This window comes from Littorina saxatilis, linkage group LG2 (genome assembly GCF_037325665.1).
Source record: "Littorina saxatilis isolate snail1 linkage group LG2, US_GU_Lsax_2.0, whole genome shotgun sequence".
Taxonomy (NCBI): domain Eukaryota; kingdom Metazoa; phylum Mollusca; class Gastropoda; order Littorinimorpha; family Littorinidae; genus Littorina; species Littorina saxatilis.
This window is the reverse complement of record NC_090246.1, coordinates 60,886,723-60,906,117: the sequence shown is the minus strand read 5'-3', so window position 1 is coordinate 60,906,117 and position 19,395 is coordinate 60,886,723. Positions and strand designations below refer to the sequence as shown.

Genomic DNA, 19,395 nt, shown 5'->3' with positions numbered 1-19,395 from the left:
CCTCTAAAATCTATTTTACCAACTGCACACCTGAATGTATTTTAGTGCGTTTAAACTTTAATACCTTTCCAGTGGTTTTGATATTGACTTCTCTCTTTTTCAGTGCGTGTGTAGACGTGTGCATGATTTAAAACATTGTTAAACCTGCTCCAAATCTTTCGGTCATTTTCATTTTCATGAAAAGTCCAAAGCACACATTCTTGAAAAGGAAAAAAATAGTTCAACACACACAGAAATGGGCACAACGTTCGCACTCACATGAAGATAGCAAGACAAATTATACAATATTTTTTATTTGCAACTCATGACAACTTTCACAAATCAGAACATTATCATCATGTAATTCATGTCCACTGCTCTCTCCATACTTCTTCACAATATCTAAATGTAAATCGAACATTATTTTTATGTTTTGAATCTCTGCTTCATAATCATGGTCAGTCTGAACATTAATCTAAAAATGCACATACAGCCTGACATCTGCAAAACTTTAAGAAGCAATCACTACAGTATCAAATATCATAATTTGTTACCAACATTTCTGAAATTGAACACTACACTAGGAAAATGTCATAATAAACTGGAGAAAGCAGTACTGTACATAAAATATGTTCAACCTACAAGTAAAGTCAGGCTAACAGTTAAGTATTCCCCTACCCTAATTTGTACACAGCAAGAATGAAGCTTGCGACGATAAAGACAAACCTTTTAATGCACATCGGAGCAGTATTGAACACTTCGGTGTTGTAAAACTGGCACATGCCACATGCACACTACCACTGGTTCTCATGATTTACAAAAACTGGCACATGTGCACACTGTCATTTCCTTCATTACAATGTTACTCAACATATGTACAAGACAGAATCCAACATTTCATTTACAACCGATATCCACATGCACCAACCAGTGCTGAACACACTAAAAAGGGATGAAGCGGCTGCAAAGACGTTATACAGCTTTTGAGCAGAAGGCCGAAACTGATTATTTTCATTATGAAATAGTGTTTTTATTTGTCAATGTTTTAAGGTCAATGTTGATTAGTCAAAGGAAATATGCATAGTGAAAGGTATCCATCTGAAGATTATTTACAAGATTCATGATCTGCCGGTTCAATATTAATCTATACTGACCCTTGAAAGACATTCCACACTGTATGTCTAAACAAGCTCTGGATGGTATAACTCATAAGAATTTAACAGAACTAACGTATATCATTAACACAGCCACGGTTATCATCCAAATCCACAAAGTTGCTGTATTACGTTGTCCTGGAATTTTGGTGTAACTTGATTCTTAGCCATTTTGATGTTTTTGTGCTTTAGACTAAGTAAATCATTCTCAATGAGAAATATTCTCTCAAATACGATGGACAATACATGCTCTAACATTCTTTTATCTTTCTATCCATATCAGGTACAAATAAAAACACTATTTCATAATGAACATAATCAGTTTTGGCCTTCTGCTCAAAAGCTGTCTAAAGTGAGTTGCGTCAAAATTCCATGACAATGTTGATTAGTCAAAGGAAATATGCATAGTGAAAGGTATCCATCTGAAGATTATTTACAAGATTCATGATCTGCCGGTTCAACAGGTCATAAAGGAAAACCAGAGGTCAAAAGTACAAAGTTCAAGGCCCATCTTTTTTTTTCTCAAGTTGATGAGGTCAAAGGTTTCAATATACACTGGAAGCCTCCTTTACCCCCCCCCCCCTCCTTTTAAGACTCACTCTCTTTTAAGACCCTGTTTTCTCATAGCCTCTGTAATTTTACTCCCATTTTGAGACTCCCTCCTTTTTAAGACCTGATTTTCTGAGATATTTAGGTCTTCAAAGACTGTAGTCAAAGAAAAAGCAGGCCGGAGAACAGCTGATGAAAAAAAAAATCTCTGAAAAGTGGTCAGGGCCTAGAGCCTGCTGGGGTGCAGAATATCGCGAATCCAAATAGAGTTCTCAAGCCTAAAAAAGAAAGGTTAATTAACTTAATAGATCATCCAGGATTTCTGACATGCACAAAAGCAAGATTGATGGCTACTAGTCAAAGCGGTCGAGGTCATCCTAGGTTCATGGTCTGCTGGTTGAAGAGGTCAAGGGTGATGGCGCTGAGCAGAGCGGGAACACTATCTCTGTTCTGAAGGTAGGTGTCCAGGTTGTCCTGTTGGCGCACCGAGAAGTCTGTTTCCAGCATCTGAATCTCACCAGACTCTCCTTGCTGCAACACACAATGCTACCATCTTGTCACTGCATTACACTCAGCATCTGAATCTCACCAGACTCTCCTTGCTGCAACACACAATGCTACCATCTTGTCACTGCATTACACTCAGCATCTGAATCTCACCAGACTCTCCTTGCTGCAACACACAATGCTACCATCTTGTCACTGCATTACACTCAGCATCTGAATCTCACCAGACTCTCCTTGCTGCAAAACACAATGCTACCATCTTGTCACTGCATTACACTCACCATAAATCAAAAGAAAAAAATGTGTGAATGGAAGTACAGCAATATAATTAGGAAATGAGAAAATTATGTTCTTCCTGACCCGCCAAGATTCCTCCTTGCAGCCTAACCCATCACACACCACACCACACCAAAAAAAGCAAATATGAAACTCAAGTCAAAAAACAACAGCAGGAACAACATTTCTGACATACTACCTTGAAGAGAAGGTAGTCATGGGGTGATTCAGAGTACATGTTGGCCAGACGGTACTGTCCGGTGCAAGGAATGTCAATCTTGTAGCCTAGCAACTGATAGCAGGTCTCTCGGAACTCCTGGCTTGTCTTCTTGAAGGCCTCCACCAGGCGTTTCTTTCGTAGTTCCTCTTTGGCCAGCTGCTCTTTTAACTCTGAAAGACATGCAAAGATGACTGTAGTGACTGTACAAATCTGTATGTAAACTAACATATAATCCAGTGCATGGCTTCTCAAAATGAATGAAATAAAACTACTTAAAATATTTCCTGTTATAAAAAAAAAAAAACCAGTTGCTTAATTCTCAGTAAATTTAATGTGATCTGAGGAAGGATTACACCCTACACTTGATGGCATAATGCCTTGGGCTGTCTCTGGCACTCTGTCACTCTATAGCCTCTTAGTCTGGGGTAGTGGGGTAGAACTCCCACATGCATTTGAATTTCTTACAAGTGGATTGGTATGTGTATGATTGTTTTTTTAAATGTTTTAATTATTCCATTTTAGGGGGTTGCCCTCTGTCATAACACCCTGATCCTCAATGGTATTTTGCTGGTACATTCTAGAGAACACGCACTCTAAGTACTCTCAGGTTCATTGAGAATCTTCAGCCATACATTACACCCTTCACCTATCCCTGAGCGCATGAACTATTCTTTGTGTTCATAACTGTAAAATCCCTTTGCCCTCTAGTAATTTCCACAGATTACTGACCCTCAATAGCCTTGCTCTCTGGAACGCTCTCCAGTTGCTTCTCCACCTGCTCGGTCAGGTCCTCCACAGCTCCCCCTGACTGTTCCAGCAGCTGTACGCGAGCCATCAGCCGCTCATTCTCCACCGTCAGCCGCTCCACTTCTTGCTGCCGCTGCCGTTGTGCCACTGCTGCCGGATTCATGGAAAAGTGGAGAACTTTGGTGCGCGATGGGTCATAATCCCCCTGATGAATAACAGTTTCAAAAGTGTATTTGATAACTTTGTTTGTTTTACTATGTTTATTGAATACAATACATGAACTCTTCCAGTCCAAAATCTGCCTGAGAAATTTCTGTTGGATAGCCATCATCAAAAGTGCAACTAACTATTCAACCCACTGACTCACCCAACGACCCTCTCAAAAAACAAATGAAATCCAGCAGTCTGAAACGGCAGAACTTTTATCAACTACCTGTTTCAACAATCATCACCATCACCTGATCAAAACACCTCGCTGTTCACATTGTTAAAGTGATAAAAAGAGAGCAGTTTATATTTACCCCCTGCATGCAGTTTCTTTCTCTCTTTCCCCAAATTAAAATAAATAAATTGAAGACGATTTTCGGAAATAACATCATCGGGTTTGTATGGGTTGTGGAAGAGTGATTTTTTTCTTACAAAACCTCGGCCAAAATATGGAGGGGCCAATCACTAGCGAGGGGTGTGTGTGTGTGTGAACCCCGTGGTCAGGAGCACGTTTCCGACACTCTCGTCGCTAGTGATTTGACCCTACAATGTTTGGCAGAGGTTTTCCAAGAAAAGGCCACTCTCCAACAACATGTCCAAACCCAACGAAGTAATTTTTGGAATTCGTCTATTGAATAACAGACCACCAGAGGACAAGACTAACCTGAAGATGTCTCTCTTCTATTCTCATCTCCAAGACCTCCTTCTCTTCTGCAAGTTTTTTCAGTTCCTGTTCCAGCTCCAGCACGCGTTCGCTGAAGGAGAAATAATGATGTTCTTGAAAGCATCAGCATGCCTATAAAATGTGTATGCTTGTTTCAGTGTGCGCGTTAATCAGGAATGTCCAGTATTTCAACGTTTTTGTGTGTGTGAAAATGAAATACCAGAAAAAAACGTAACAATTGCGTAAGAGTGACCTACAGCTCAACAAGTAAACCAAGTCAACTTACTGGAGCTGTCTGTTTGGAAAATAACACATGCTATCATCATGATACACTACTTCTGTTTAGACAAGACTAATGTTGAACAGTAAAACAAGTGAACTTACTGGAGCTGTCCAATCTTATCCAAGTCTGCCTTGACAGAGGAAGATGATCTAGGCTGAGATGACTGACATTGCTGTTCCAACTGAAACAGGTCAAAGACAGTTTGCAACCAGGAATGAACATTGGGAGAGTAGAATATCAAGAAAAGAGAACCTGGCTGTCCAGGGGGGGGTGAAGTACCGGAAATATAGAGCATTTTAGGTAATTCTGGAGAGAATGCAAAAACATCTACACATCTTTAAAAGTGTCCATTGGCTTTTTTTTTCTTCAAAATCCGGAAACTTATTTGAAAACCATTTTCAAAATCCAGATTTGCAGATTTCCTGAAGGGAACTTCCATGCCTGTACAACAGAGGACAAACTGATTTAACGTTATATTCTGTGCTACTTCACCTCACCAGAGACATACATTGAAGAGATGCAAAGCGAGGCCGCTCACATGAACTCTTGGGGTACCGCGCTCGGTCAGCGTGACCTCGCGCGATTGTCAGCCATCATCCCGTACTACGTTGTTGTTCGCTTGCTCTCTGACACCGATTTGAAGTGCTTTTCTGTCATATTTTTTTGGATATATCCAGCTTCAGAAGAGAGATATCAGTGATAAGTAAACTTGATTCATATTCTGTAGCTTCAATAGAGTGCACACGAACGCATTTGAGAGGATTGGGTTCCCCAAGTGAGTCAAAAACACGGTTCCCTCGGTTCTTGCGGCCATTGTTCTAAGTCCATGCCTTAAATTGTGCGTGGAGGCAATGTTTGGGAGCTAATATTTTCTTTTGTGCGCAACGTTACTTTCCCTTAACTGGCAAATGCATTACTGGTGTATACATTAATCTGTTTGTATAATTTTTGACGCGCTGTAATTAAATTTGATGCTTTTAAGTCTCACTCAAGTGGTTCTCGCACTTACACTGGCGTGTGGATAAAAAGTTTTTAGGAGAAATGAGCGAAATTGCTTACTTTAGGATTCATCTTCTAATCACCAAATGATGCAATAATCTTCTTCTTGTGATTTTCTGTTTCTCTTGAGTGCAAATAATTAACAGTTTGCATGTTTTATTATCTATGATTTTCTATGAAACAGTTATAATTCTTTAAAAACACAACAATTGCCAGCTTGGCGCCAGTGGGAGGATTACTTGCCCCTGCCGTAGGCGAAGATAACGCGAGCGGGAAGACAGCGCTTCGCATCTCTTCTATCTATGTCTCTTCTTCTACTTCTTCTTCTTCTGCGTTCGTGGGCTGAAACTCCCATGTACACTCGTGTTTTTTGCACGAGTGGAATTTTACGTGTATGACCGTTTTTTTACCCCGCCATTTAGGCAGCCATACTCCGTTTTCGGAGGAATATCTATGTCTCTGACCTCACTTACTTCTTGCCATAATCCATAAAGTTAAGTTGTAAATAGGAAGAACGACGGGCGCAGTAGCGTGGTGGTAAGACATTTGCCTCCTAATCGGGAGGTCGTGAGTTTGAAACCAGGTCGCTGCCGCCTGGTGGGTTAAGAGTTAAGATTTTTCCGATCTCCCAGGTCAACTTATGTGCAGACCTGCTAGTGACTTACCCCCCTTCGTGTGTACACGCAAGCACAAGACCAAGTGCACACGGAAAAGATCCTGTAATCCATGTCAGAGTCAGGTGGGTTATAGAAACACAAAAATACCCAGCATGCCTCCCCAGAAATCGGCGTATGCTGCCTGAATGGCGGGGTAAAAAAGGTCATACATGTAAAATTCCACTCGTGCTAAAAACATCTAAGCCCATGAACATCTTTCTTTCTTTGGTGTTTAACGTCGTTTTCAACCACGAAGGTTATATCGCGACGAAGCCCATGAACAAAGAAGAAGAAGAAGAAGAATAGGAAGAACAAAACAGTAAGTTAAAACCTCTGATGTTCATCAAAGTCAAATCTGGTGAGTTAAAAACTGTGATCAGCAAAGCTTAATTTCACACATTTCCCTCAGCAAAAAGACTATAAATTGCTTCCCTTGCTCCGTACCCTCATGCTATTTCTTTACTGAAAACCTAAGTTTCAAGCATATATTCTGAATTTTAGTTTCACCTCATCTGAAAGCAAGTACTTGTAAACTGTGTTTGGTGATCCATAAACAAAATTCTGAACTTTAAGGTTAATCCAAGTGCAGCAATTTTTAGAGCAACATTCATTCTCATATCACTGTATAGAACAGAAAGCTTATAGTCCATACAGCTCTCCAACAGAGCATACAACCTTATCCAACCTGGGAACCCCTGTTTTGCACTTTGAGTATTCTAAAACAAACTTGGTGTATTTCCAGAAAAAGGAGTGTACTCCACACAGCATTTGAACACCCATCTTCTTCTGCGTTCGTGGGCTGAAACTCCCACGTACACTCGTGTTTTTTGCACGAGTGGAATTTTACGTGTATGACCGTTTTTTACCCCGCCATTTAGGCAGCCATACGCCGTTTTCGGAGGAAGCAGGCTGGGTATTTTCGTGTTTCTATAACCCACCGAACTCTGACATGGATTACAGGATCTTTCTCGTGCGCACTTGGTCTTGTGCTTGCGTGTACACACGGGGGTGTTCGGACACCGAGGAGAGTCTGCACACAAAGTTGACTCTGAGAAATAAATAAATCTCTCGCCGAACGTGGGGACGAACTCACGCTTACAGCGGCCAACTGGATACAAATCCAGCGCGCTACCGACTGAGCTACATCCCCGCCCCTTTGAACACCCATGATTCGAACATGCTTCACACCCGTCCGTCGCACTGTTAATCAACTTTACCAATACATTTAAAACAAAGGCTTCTTCCAATGTTTACTGACAAAAACTGAATTCTTGTGTCAAAATACTGGAACGGCTTCGGGATGCGCTTGTAAAGAATAGTAGTCTAGGAATTCTTCTCGTCATATTTTTTTTCCACTGATCATATTCTCGACTATCATATGTACAAAATACAGCAAAATCGTATAGGTTCCCAGGTCTGCTTATCCAGCACTTGAGCTGTATGGATTCGCTCACCTGTGCACAACGTGCGGCTGCCTGACGATGTTGTTCTGACACCTGTTCCAGCTGAGACTCGAGGTCAGCGCTGTGTTGTTGGAATCCCTGCAACACCTCCTCCAGCTCCTTCATGCGGCTGTTGGGCTGAATCTGCACCGTCATCTCGCTTTCGTACGAGTCCAGAATGCGCTTGAAACTGTCTCTCTCCTGGGAACATTGAAAAGAAAAAGTGTGGGTTAGAAATGTTGTTATGGTTATCGTGGGCAAACATGCTGTTTCCATAGTACAACCGCACCAAGTCTGGCTAGGATATCAAGAGCAGAAGTGATGTTTATGTTGTCAAATTAACTTAAAATGGAAACAAGATAATTCTCCAGACTGTTGTGCAGAAAGAAAATGAAAGAAGAGAACTAACCAATAAGCTAACCAACTTACCATCTCAAAGTCTGATTGACCAATAAAACCATGATATCAATGGGGAGATACATTATCAGACACATGATTTTCAGACAGAACTAACAAGAAAGGCAAAAAAGGTAAAAGCAGATGCTGTTTGATGTTCACCTACCTTGGTGACCAGCAGAAGCTTGCGACGCAAGCGTTTAATGAGGTCATTTTGCTGCTGCACCTGCATCTGCTGCGCAGCAAGCTCCCCTTGCGTTTTCTGTTGCTGCTCTTTGGCCTCCCTTAGTCGCAGCTCCAGTGCTGAGATGCTGCAAGTACAATGGACTCAGACAAGTCAAATCACTGTAGATGCAATATCTTTGCTCTTACACATACAGATACACCTATTAATGTTTTTAAATAAGTTGTTTTTGTGTGTGTGTTTATGAATGCCAGATCTCCATTCTTAGCGTTCTAGTTGATCTTTATCCTTTCTTTCTATTTATTTATTATATCCCTCTAAGAGAAAAATCAGTTTACAGAAGTTTACCATTCACCTGTTTATTTCCCATCTCGGTCACAAGCTCAATGTGTACAAGTATTGTGTGCAGGACTGTGTGTGTATGATTGTGTTTGTGTATGTTAGTGTGTGTAAAAGAGAAAAGAAAAAGAGAGAAAGACGGTGTGTGTGTGACTGTTGTTGTAGTCAACACCATCATTTTATTTTCACATGCTTGCAGATTTGTCTTGACACGCTCAAAGACTCACTCACCTGGACTGCAGCTGTCCTTTTTCTTCCAGATTCAGAATCTCTGTTGCTTGCAGCTCAGTCACTCGGCGTGACAATTCTGAGGGTGACCTAAACATTGAGTAGAGCATCTCACATTTGTTCCTATTTCATGGCAAGCGCTAGTTGAGTTTACAGACTGAAAAGAGATAGACCAAAGCATAAAAAACTGACAGTACTAATTTCAATGATTACAAACCTGAGTTAAAAAGAGACAGATCCATGTAATTAGGCAAATGCTACAGATTGAATTGATAGCTAAACCTGCACATGGAAATCTTTATCACATAATGTTGTTTCCCTGATGGTAACCTTTCCTGGCAAAATTCTAGGGGACATTTGGTGCACCATAATTTACATGTATCTGCAGTAATTTACTTGAAAATGCTCCTATCTACAATTATTTCTGAAATGAATGAGAAGAGCAGAACCAGCTTTTTACTCTTTACTTACGACTAAATGTAAGGCTTCTTTTTAAGCCTACTGTCTATATGATACTTACCGAGACAGTACTATTCTTGCACATTATCTATTATAGGCCGAAAAAATTGGACAAAACGCTGCGTGGGTACAATTATCTCCCATAACCATGCGCCACCGTGGATCCCAAGCACTGTCCGAGTGCTTCCCCCTTACAGGATGTAGGTGGCGCGTCCTCTTTCTTTATGAGCTGCAGACCCTCAAAAAGCCCATAACATATCAAGAGGGGAGGCGGGAGGGAAACTCTAATAGTACTGTCTCGGTAAGTATCATATAGACAGTAGGCTTAAAAAGAAGCCTTACAGTCAATATAACACTTACCTCGACAGTACTATTCTTGCACAGAATACCAGAGTGGTGTGAGGGTGATATGTAGAGTATTAAACTCCTTAATCAAAATCACTTAAATCCAAGGATTAAGATACCCAGGCAATTTTCGAACAGTACTACCGTAAAAGAAAATATACCCAAGAAAAATACCTTAGACTGACGTGACCATGCTGGCAACCACTGCTTTGGCAATGCCATACGACTGGTCAAGCCTGAGACTGGAAAAGTCTCGCATATAGTGGTTAATAAACGTGGCTGGAGTCTTCCAGAACGCGACCGCCATTATGCTTTGGAGCGAGGCACCCCGCACGTGCGCCAACGAGGAGCCGATAGCCCGAATCTCGTGTGCCCTGATGTCAGGGACCACATCCACTTGAGCATGAACATAAGCCTGTTTGATAAGCAAGGTCAGCCAACGAGCTAAAGTTTGTCTAGAAATATCCGATTGGTACTTCGGATTAAGCGAGACAAACAGTGACCGCTTAGAAGACCGAAAGCTACGTGTTCTATCCAGGTACACTCTAAGGGCACGTACTGGGCAGAGGAAGCGATCAGGGTCATCATGTTCAAGAGTGGGAGCCAAGGCTTGAATGACTACTGGTTTGGACAACTCCGAGGCATTCTGATTCTTGGCTCGAAAGTCTGGTAGGAAAGCCAACGTCACCTGATGTGTGGTGAACTCAATGTCAAATTCCAGGCCACTCAAAGCTTGAATACCACTGAGTCTACGGCAAGTGGCTAAAGCGATGAGGAACACAGTCTTAAAAGTCAGTAACTTGATACTAATGCCTGCCAGGGGTTCAAACTCCTTGCTACGCAGGAGTTTGAGAACCAGGAAGACATCCCACTTGGGAAATGAAACCCGAGGTTTAGACACCGCTGCATTGCTAATACCCGAAAGGACATTAGCGATGAGGGAGGAACTGATCAAGTGTTCAGGTCTGCAACCAGTAGCAGCCGCAATCGTGGAAGTGATGGCAGATTTGTATCCAAGAAGAGTCTTAGAAGAAAGACTCTTCTTTTGATACACTTCCACCAGGAAGTTGGCCAAGTCCTGTGTTGAGGGATAAAGCGGCTTTATCCCCTTCGACAAGGCGAAGGAGGCCCAAGCTCTCCAGCGTAAGTCGTAGAGCTGATTAGTTGATCGCCTCTTAGCTTTCAAGGAAAACTCTACTGAACTCTTGTGCAATCCTAGTGCAAGCAGTTTGGAGCGCACAAGAGCCATGCGGTCAAGCACAGACTCTCTGGACGTGGATGAGGGAGGCCTGATCGAGGCTGGAGCAGACTTCCCCCGTCCAGATTCAGAGGTAGAGGGTCTACGTGGGTGAGACCGCGAAGATCTGGAAACCACGGAGCTGTTGGCCAGTAAGGCGCGACCAAAATCAGTCTTGGCCGTTCCTGCAGATACTTTGCCAGTACCCTCGGAATCAGAGATGTCGGGGGATAGGCGTAAGCATCGAGGAGCCTCCACGAGAGAGTGAATGCGTCCACGTGGAACGCATTCGTGTCTCGAAAGGGGCTGACGTACCTGGGAAGCCAAGCGCTGAATCGAGTTGCGAACAGATCGATCAGAGGACGGTCCCACCTTGCCCACAGACGCTGTAGAACGTTGTGAGCGATGGTCCATTCTGTGGGGAGAACCTGATCGCCCCGACTGAGAATGTCGGCCAGGGCGTTCAGTTTCCCCGGAACGAATTGGACTGACATCCGGACCTGATTGGTCTGGCACCAGAGCAGAATCTCCTCCGCTAACAGGGAGAGGGACCGAGAATTGGTGCCCCCCTGGTGGCGAAGGTAAGCTAGGCATGTGGTGTTGTCCCCGTGGACCAACACATCCTGATCCCGAATCAGGAGGCGAAACTCCAGCAGAGCCCGACGAACCGCCTCCAACTCTAGAAAGTTGATGTGTAGGAGGGACTCCTCCTGGGTCCAGACCCCCTGGGCCTCGTGCAGGTCCAGGTGGGCCCCCCAACCCCGCGTAGAAGCGTCGGTGTACAGGAAGAGAGACGGCCGTCTCGGTTGGATAGGCACCGCAGAGTTGAGCCAGATCGGGTCCAGCCATTGGACTACAGCCTCGTGAAACCAAGGCCCGATCTGGACCAACTCGGTGTAATCGAGAGGCCTGGAAGTCCGATCTGCTACTGCCCGTTGCAGGGGACGTTTGTGTAGCCTTGCAAGGGGCAGCAGCAGAGCGACAGACTCCATGGAACCCAACAGTTCCGCCAGCCGTCTGTGAGGAACAGCGCGGCAAGCCTGAATGGAGAGGATCTTTCGCCTCAGGGAGAGGATCCTGTCCGGGGAGGGAGACACAGTGTAAAGCACTGTGTCGAACGCCATCCCCAAGTAGCAAAACTGCTGGGCTGGCACGAGGTCCGACTTGTGCCACTGTATCTGGAACCCCAAGGCATGGGTCCGGTCCAGGACCTGCCGGGTGTGTTGGAGGCATTGATCGCGAGACTGGGCCAGGGTAAGCCAATCGTCCAGATATTGACGCAGACGCACACCCTGAGCTCTGACCAACGCCGCCAGCTCCTTGACCACCTTTGTAAAAATCAGCGGGGCCAAGGACAGGCCGAATGGGAGGTGGTCCGGTGTGTTCCGGTTCGGTGCCAGACCACCCGGACCAACAGAGGTGGTCGGGTGGTCCGGTCCCGACCGGACCACTGGTCCCGTACCGTACCATCCGGACCCGTAGGTCCGGGGGTCCGGCAAGGGCCAGAGGTACTGTCCCGCACCGGACCCTAAGGTCCGGTACGGTCCCGTACCATGGGTCCCGTCCGGACCAAACCCGGAGGTCAAGTCTAGTCGGGACCCGTGGGTCCGGTTCGATCCCGACCCGTAAGCCTGGAACGTTCCGGACCCTTGGTCCGGACCATCCGTCACCCGAACACCAGACGCTAAGGAATGGCGTGGGGTCAAGACGGTCCGGTCGGAGGTGTCGGTCTGAGCAACAGAAACAATGTTCCCGTCGCCCTGACCATTCGACAGAAGTACCACGTTCTGTCGAACACCTCCACGTCCAGTAACTAGTCGGCCGGAGCGTTTCATAGAGGGACAGCCACCAGTCACACGGACGTCAGAGGGAACCGTAGTAGCAGTGGTCGTAGGCACGAAGCCTGAAACCCCTGCCCCCACAGGACCGCCCTGAACGGGGTCAATTCGCATCCCAACCCCAGCGGGGAGGGAATTCATAGACCCCGTCATCTCCTCCGATCTCCCCCCCCATGAGTCCGAGACTACTGTCGAAACAGCAGTAGACGACCCAGCGAGGGAGTTCAGAGGAGGACCCGTGTCCCTCCTGGCTTCCACAGCGGTGGAAACCGAGGAGGGCACAGGAGAGGCACCGGAAAAGAAAGAAGTCGAAACCTGAGTCTCTCCCGTAGCCCCTAGATCAGATTCACCAACCCCCAAAGAGGGTTGGGAATCGACCCGCCCCCGGATTCGAGCCAGGGAGGAGAAGGAAACCTTCCCCCCAGGCTTGAAACCGGGAGGAGCTGAAGCCTGAGACTGAGGGCCGGACAACGGCGTCGAAGGGGGGGAAGCGTGTTCCACGGAAGGAGAAGGAGAAAGAAGCTTTTTCTTTCCCCTCGACCTTCCCCGAACCTTCGACGGCGCAGCCCCGCCCGAAGTCCCAGGTTCAAGCCCAGCCTGTTTGAGCAAGCTCGCATTGAGCTTGCTCAAACAGGCTTTCTCCGCCCTCCCTCGCCGCAAACGCAAAGCGTTTGGGGAGGGAGAGTCGGAGCGCCGAAAGGTCCCCCTCTCCGTGCGCAAAACATGACGCTGGGCGCCCGGAGAAGGGTTGCCCCCGGCAGACTCTGGTTCCGTAGAACCAGAGCCCAAAACAGGACGAGACATCCTACCTCGCCCTGTACGTACCCTTAAAAAATCGAGAATTAACAAAATTCAAAGAAAATTAGGTCAATACTCAAGTGAATGAGGCGAAACGAGAAGCAGACGACCGGTCACCACGAAGTAGGACGGTAGGCACGCCGAGTCCGCCACACAACAACGGAGGCACAAGTTGGAAGAAAAAACAACGTAGCCTCAAGCCAGAAGTGGAATAACACACAAAAATCCAACAGGTGGTAGTCCACACAGAAAAGAAGACTCTAGAATCCAAAATAATCCGGGAGCGCAGCAGAAACACAGCCTACTGTCACGCGCGAAAAAAGGAAGAGGACGCGCCACCTACATCCTGTAAGGGGGAAGCACTCGGACAGTGCTTGGGATCCACGGTGGCGCATGGTTATGGGAGATAATTGTACCCACGCAGCGTTTTGTCCAATTTTTTCGGCCTATAATAGATAATGTGCAAGAATAGTACTGTCGAGGTAAGTGTTATATTGACAGACAAAATGCACATGTGCACTGTATTTCTTACTGTGGCCTGCGAGATCCACTGGTATCCAAAGCCTCCCATCTTTGGAGCCGTGACTTCAAGTCTTCATGTTCCACCTGCAGTTCTGTGAAGGCCTGGCACCGTTTTTCTGCAACTTCCAGTTTCCTCTGCATGCTTATCAGCTGTTCCTGCAGCAGCAAGGCGTTCTGCTTCTGCTGACTGTGATAGAAATGGACAGAAAAAGACATCAAGCCATCTGTTAGTACTCTGCAGGAAATCACAGTGCCGGTTAAGATGTTCATTTCCAAAATAAGAGTTATACTTTCTTCTTCAACAGTTTTTTTATTCAGGCAAACACAGATTTACAATGACAAATTAAAAGCATTGATACTTATACTGATAGTAAATTGCAGCAGTAACAGAGTTAAACACATATAACAAGCTACTTGGCAGTTGGTATTGTTATACAGTATGTTCAAAGCATACAGGCAAATCCGGATAAGACGAAATTGAAGGGACCGAATTGTTATTGTGTCCTATCCGAAATTTCGACTTGGTCATAGTACAGTGGAACCCCTCTCTAGCGACCTTGAAAATGTTGACAAAAATCGGTCCTTATGGGGGGGGGGGGGGGGGGGGGGGGGGTCCGTGCAGAGGGAGGGGGCGGGGCCACAAAGAAAGTCACCTCAGATTTTCTTAAAAAAAGAAAACAGAGAAGTTTGAGTTGCTGACGACCGTTTCCTCAAGCAAACTGCTTCGATTTCATGTTTGACATTGTCGATGGTGTCCACCAGTTCTGGTGCATGTTTCAATGCAAAAAGAGTTAGTTTCTGAGCAAGCATTTCTTTACAGCAGTCCCTGCAATGATGAAGGCCCTCCGAGAAAGAGAGTGAAAAATCGGCCACCGTTCTCAGCATCGCGTATCTGTGTAACCTCTTTCATTGACAAGATACTCTTGTTTCCCTGCAGCCTTGACCAGTGAGTCGGTTACCTAATCTGTGAACCCTTCAGTTGTGTTGCTTTGTCAAAAGTTAGACACAGTCAACTAGTTTTGCTCTGAGTGAACAGTGCAGCTGGCCTCAATTAGCCGGTGACACCTCTCTGGCCACAGCACCAAACAGTACATGGCTGGGGGGAGAGAGAGGGGGGGGGGGGGGTAGCTGGCTAAACTCAGTGGGGTGTCCGGTGTCACTGAAGTCAGCAGGAAGAGCATTGGAGAGAAATAGAGAGGTGTACTCTTCCAAACAATTTCCAAGGATCAGTTGTCAGGGCTTAGGGTAGTCAGTGAGGGAGAGTGAGAGCGGTTTGTGTACAGTCCGACTGAAGAGTGAAAAGTCACTGCCACAAGATCGGCATGCAGTCAATAAAGCCAGACAAGAAGAATGATTATGACATGCGGCTCTATCTGCTGTTGTTGTTTTTTTTTAATTCAAACTGGTTTTTAACGCTTATTCTCACAAAGCATCTGCACACCTGCCTCTGCCTCTGTGCTGTGTTTGTGTGGCTGCTTTCGTATGATGTCAGTGCATGGTGAGTGCCTTCACTGCCTTGTCACCACTTCCCCACCTTTTTCAGAATGTTTTCTTGGAGTTGGATAATTCTCCTTACTCCTACTTTATTGCGTGCCGACTGACCAGTCGGTGTGGCGTCCGTGTAGAGAAGAAGGGAATAAGGTTACACAATGCGCTAGTGTGAGACGCCAAGTTTCGTGTTTCGAGTTGCTGAAGTAAATATAGAGTAAACTTTGTCTTTGGGACTGACTTTCTGTTGTGTGCTATCCGTCTTTCGACTTACGTAAGAGAAATCCCATTTCGAGCTCAGGGTACTTTGTACACATAGATAAAGAGGGATAATTCCGGACCAGAATTTCTTTGTGTGCTAAGCGAATTTTTGACTTAACCGTTTGTGAGTTAGCTGGATTTGCCTGTACATATCCCGAAATCAGAAATGCATTAACGGCTATTGTAATAGCAAATCACAACATCACCAGTCATCATCAAACTGATATTAGCTGTTGGTACGGGTTCCATTTTGTAATAAACTGAATTTGTTTCATGAGGATATTGTGAGCATATTTATCAATTTGATATAAGTTACATAGTTCTCTTAAAAACATTTGCATGCGAGGACGAATTTTGTTAATTCTACATTTGTATACAAAAAACTTTGCTGTTAATAAAATATAGTCAAAACCAGCGTCTGTTTTAATGTGGTTGTCATGGTTCAATAATATCAGTGTTGGTGTTAGTCTGAGTCTGTCACAGTTAAAACATTTTTCTTTCAGACATTTTTCAAACTCAGACCAAAAAACCTGGACATGTTCACATTGCCACAAGTAGTGGTAAACTGTATCTTTTTCCAGTTCACAAAAATTGCACACATTACTTGTGACTACACCCATGTCCTTCAATATTGAATTATTCACGAGAACCCTATTATTTATTTTAATTTGGAACCATTGATATTTCACATCTTGTATTTTCTTTGTTTTATGGAAAATTTTATCCCAGTTAATTTCAGTGCCAAGGAGGTTTTCCCAACTTTTACATGCCTTTGGGACACTTTTAACAGCCTTTCTAATAAGATGATCGTAAAATATTTTTGCTCCTTTTCCACCAGATAAAAAAAGAGAAAATGCCGTATTATTGTTAATTGATTTTGTTGATTCAATAACAATTTTATTTTTCCGCATATAACTTTTGATCGTGCTGATACAACCATAATACACCAGAAAGGATGTCTCAACTTGTATTTTTTCTTTAAATTCGTTAAAACTTAGAAACTCTCCATTCTCTTTTAATAAATCTTTGACATATTGTATACCATTTTCAGTCCAATTTACAAAATTAAACACTTTATTATTAATCTTGAATTTGGTATTGAGGAAAAGTGGTTCTGTCAACAGTTCTTCAGATGTATTGATCTCTATTTTGAAGTGGATTTCTTCATAGGCTTCAAATACATTTTTCCAAAACTCAACTCAACTCAACTCAAATTTTATTGGCTTCAATTTTCATGGAAGAATTTGTCTTGCGCTTGGGAGAAAGTAAGAGTATAACATATAAAAACAGCATTCATATCACATTTCATGTATCACACACAGTAATCACTAGTATAAGCCTACAATTATCACATTTGTACCTGTATCATACATGCAAATAAATAGTATCACATTTCCACGTATCACACACAATATATACATTACATACATACAGCAAGCTTCCATCTCCCGCGCCCCCCCCCCCCCCTCCCACACATACATATCCTCGCACGTGCGTCGACTCCATACAAATGACATCATCAGTCCATTAACTAAAATGCACAATGACTAGTAGTGGGTACATGATACTTAATACGTGCTCAACTAGACCTGCTAACTAAAATAATAACAGAAACAAAAACAAGGACTGGGCACAACATTTACACGTGTGTGACCTACTTACATCAGGTGCCTGTGATCTATAAATAACAATGATTGCGTTTAAAGTAAAACATGAATAATGCCGATGTTTACTAACAATGAATACATAACAACTAAGATAAGAATGTATGTGTTTTCATAATATGATTATTTTATAAAACACAGTGGGGAAATTTGGAAAATAATTTTTATACGAAACTGCGCACATCGAGTCGAGCTCTGTAGCGTGTGTGTTCGGAGGCAGGAGACACACATGGCTGTGGATATTAATTGTTCGGTGGATTAAAAAGGATACCCCGACTTCGGCAGGGCAGAAGGAGGTACAAGACGGTGTGCTGTATTGCTGTGTGTGTGTGTGTGCTGTGCAGACATTCTGTGTTATGTGCATGTTCTATTCTAGTCTGTCCGTAGGCTTCCTCTGAGGGCCTATTGTGTACAAGGGGAGGTCACTTCCGCCTTATAAACAAACACATGTGGAGACCCACAGAAATACCATAGCATCGTAATGAAAGAGGGCAAAAATACTGATAACAGCAAGGTAAGACAGGTCTAGGACATTATTTCTAGGACTGACTAAGCAATAGAACAACATCATGATCTTCATAAGCAAATGATAGTGAGAACAAAACGAAATTCTTACTCTTCTGACTGCTCCCAGTGATTGACATTCAAAACATCCATCCTGTTCTATTCTAAATAGTTGTAAAAAAACTTCATAAGAATAGTATTAAACATACATACTTAATTTGTTTAAACATAATTCTAGTGTAAAAGTATACTTTATAAGTTGTGGAGATAATTTTAAAACATGAAGATAAAAAACACAACAATAACATGACAACATTAGAGTACAATGCATTCCTAGCTAGCTCTGAGGAAAACACCATTGTACATTTTTCAGTTTCACATGCATGCACTAAGTGGTATCATTAAGAACTGAGATGGCGGATGGAATAAACGACTTCCGCATGCGAGAGGTTCTACACTTTGCAGCTCTGTATCTACGCCTAGATGGCATGAGTGCAACCTGATCATGCAGGGGGTGCGATTCATCTTCAACGACCTTTCGTGCTTTTGTGGCTGTTCTCTTATGCACCAGTTCATCCAAGCTTGGGAACTGAACCCCAACCACCTTTTCTGCCTGTCTGATCACTCTTGCCAGATGGCTCTTGTCCTCTACAGTAGCCCCATAGTACCAGATTTACTCTACAGTCGTTAAATAGTTTGCCTCCAAACTTTGATGCTTCTGTTAATTTTGGACATCTTCTTAATAGTATTGCTTTCCATTTGGGATTATATGTGGTGTTCAGAACTTTCTTCATCCAGTTAAGTTTCAAAGAAAAGATATAAGCTTTAATGAATGGAATATTTAGACCTCCTTCTTCTATCTTGTGGATAGCCATTGTTCTTTTTATTTTGTCTCTTTTATTATCCCATACAAATTCAAAGCACATTTGTTGTAGTTGTCTTATGTGTGCATCTGGTGGGTTTGGAAGCATGATCCACAAATAAACAAGTTTGGACAATACAAGTGATTTCAGGACTGCTACTCTTCCTACCGGTGTTGTTGACCGTTTTGACCATACGTTAAATAACTTTTTTGCTTCATTGAATTTATCATTAATGTTCATCTCTGCCATATTAGACAAATCATTGTTAAACCAGAGCCCCAGTATTTTAAATTTGTCAGGATTCCAACACATGTTCAGGTGTGTGAGAAACACTACTTCACTATTTTTTTTCCTCCCAAGCCAAACATTGCATGTTTTATCATAATTAAGTTTTAACCCTGACAAATTCTTGAATAATTCTAACTCTTGAAACAGTGTTTCAAAAGATACTTTTTCTTCGTCAAGTAAAAAATATGTGTCATCCGCAAATTGACTAATTTTGCACTCCGTATTCTCTGCTATTTCTATTCCCTTTATCTGCTTGTTTTCCCTAATTCTAGAGTTATACTTTCTAGTCAAGACACAC

At 43.6% G+C, this 19,395-nt stretch overlaps 1 protein-coding gene across 2 annotated transcripts in view; it reads right to left on the bottom strand.

Annotated features, from left to right (window-relative positions):
- Nucleotides 1-275: 275 nt before the first annotated feature.
- The window catches only part of LOC138959424 (mitotic spindle assembly checkpoint protein MAD1-like), a 30,395-nt gene continuing 11,275 nt past the window's right edge, over nt 276-19,395 (bottom strand). The window contains exons 8-16 of one of the 2 annotated variants that reach the window (XM_070330905.1): nt 14,040-14,216; nt 8,834-8,920; nt 8,246-8,390; nt 7,696-7,884; nt 4,688-4,767; nt 4,304-4,394; nt 3,415-3,637; nt 2,665-2,855; nt 276-2,213 (exon numbers count right to left, since the gene is read on the bottom strand). In XM_070330905.1, the coding sequence (XP_070187006.1) occupies nt 2,055-2,213; nt 2,665-2,855; nt 3,415-3,637; nt 4,304-4,394; nt 4,688-4,767; nt 7,696-7,884; nt 8,246-8,390; nt 8,834-8,920; nt 14,040-14,216 (1,342 nt within the window). In that variant the 3' untranslated portion in view covers nt 276-2,054. Of the gene's footprint in view, nt 2,214-2,238; nt 2,427-2,664; nt 2,856-3,414; nt 3,638-4,303; nt 4,395-4,687; nt 4,768-7,695; nt 7,885-8,245; nt 8,391-8,833; nt 8,921-14,039; nt 14,217-19,395 lie in introns of those variants that run through there. The other variant, XM_070330906.1, reaches the window with a different exon arrangement.